This window comes from Palaemon carinicauda, chromosome 14 (genome assembly GCF_036898095.1).
Source record: "Palaemon carinicauda isolate YSFRI2023 chromosome 14, ASM3689809v2, whole genome shotgun sequence".
In the NCBI taxonomy this organism is placed as follows: Eukaryota; Metazoa; Arthropoda; class Malacostraca; order Decapoda; family Palaemonidae; genus Palaemon; species Palaemon carinicauda.
Genome location: NC_090738.1, coordinates 132,490,232 through 132,491,724, shown reverse-complemented (window position 1 = coordinate 132,491,724; position 1,493 = coordinate 132,490,232). Strand labels below are relative to the sequence as shown.

Below are 1,493 nucleotides of genomic sequence, written 5' to 3'. Positions count from 1 at the left end.
TAAAAGTAGACTCTCTCTCTCTCTCTCTCTCTCTCTCTCTCCAAGATATTACAAATAAGAGATTTTAAAAGTAGACTCTCTCTCTCTCTCTCTCTCTCTCTCTCTCTCTCTCTCTCTCTCTGTTCAATGTTTCAATGCTGAAACAAAAAAGTTTGGGAGGCGAGCCTGTCATCCACCTTTGTGTAGCGCAGCCGAAATACGATTGTATTTTGTAGCTGTCAGTTTTGCCTTTGTTGTGAAATGAAAGTTGCTGTAAATGCAAAAGTCTTCTGGAATTGATGATAAAGAAAAGGTGGAGATATCATATGCATTCGTGAGTGGTAAAGCCACTTTTAACCCCATAGCTAGAAACTGTCTGACCGTAGAGGAAGATGACGTGAATCCAAATGTTAAAATCGAAGCAATGTTATTTCTTAATACAAAATAAGAAAGAATGTACTTCTCAAGAAACTGTATTACTATCTACTAACTAAGCCCCGGTTTTTCCACTTTTAACCCCCAAAGCTAGAAACTGCCTGACCGTAGAGGAAGATGACGTGAATCCAAATGTTAAAATCGAAGCAATATGTTATTTCTTAAAAACAAAATAAGAAGGAATATACTTCTCAAGAAACTGTATTACTATCTACTAACTAAGCCCCCAGTTTTCCATTTAACCCCAAAGCTAGAAACTGTCTGACCGTAGAGGAAGATGACGTGAATCCAAATGTTAAAATCGAAGCAATATGTTATTTCTTAATACAAAATAAGAAGGAATATACTTCTCAAGACACTGTATTTCTACGTACTAATTATCCCCCCAGTTTTCCCCGTAAGACTGAAGAGACATTTGTGAAATTAGATAGAAGTAAATGGAGGCAAGAGACTAGGAGAGCTAAATCCTGCGCGAGAAGATATAGCTCCTACACAAACGGAGATGTCATGGCTCTTCCTTACGCCTTTAATCCTTATGAAGGAGAGCAGAGGACGTACTTTCATCCCAAGGAGGAGGAGGAGGAAGAAGAGGAGGAGGAGGAGGAGGAGGAGGAGGAGGAGGAGGAGGAGGAGGAGGAGGAGGAGGAGTAGGAGTAGGAGTAGGAGGAGGAGGAGGAGGAGGAGGTCTCAGAAAGGGGAGCTAGCGAGCTCCATTTCTCAGACATACGGTAAATGGATTCTCGCGTTAGTTGGGACAAGGATCTGATTGTTTCGTGCTCCCAGGCCTAAAAGATATATGTGGTCTACCCTGGGCCTCTCTATATCTGGGTCTGCCGTGCCGTCTCCCACTCACTACGGCCTTGGAGTGCCTCTCAAGAGCGCCAACTTTATATTCCAGGGGTTCCAGTTTGGGCCTGGATTGTCGTTTTGTTTCCATTACGCCTGATGGCTAGGCGAGATGCGCCGGTCTTGGGAAGTCGAGCGTTGCCTTCCATGGCAAATCTAATTTCGTTCTGTTTCTTCTTCTGTTTATGAGCAGATGAACTGTTGGTTTTAAACAGGAATCAAGTTAATTCTCT

At 42.7% G+C, this 1,493-nt stretch overlaps 1 protein-coding gene across 1 annotated transcript in view; it reads right to left on the bottom strand.

Annotated features, from left to right (window-relative positions):
- Window positions 1–1,301: 1,301 nt before the first annotated feature.
- The window catches only part of LOC137653029 (uncharacterized), a 7,265-nt gene continuing 7,073 nt past the window's right edge, over window positions 1,302–1,493 (bottom strand). The window contains exon 3 of the mRNA XM_068386420.1: window positions 1,302–1,458. Coding sequence (XP_068242521.1) covers window positions 1,302–1,458 — 157 coding nt within the window. The remainder of the gene's footprint in view (window positions 1,459–1,493) is intronic.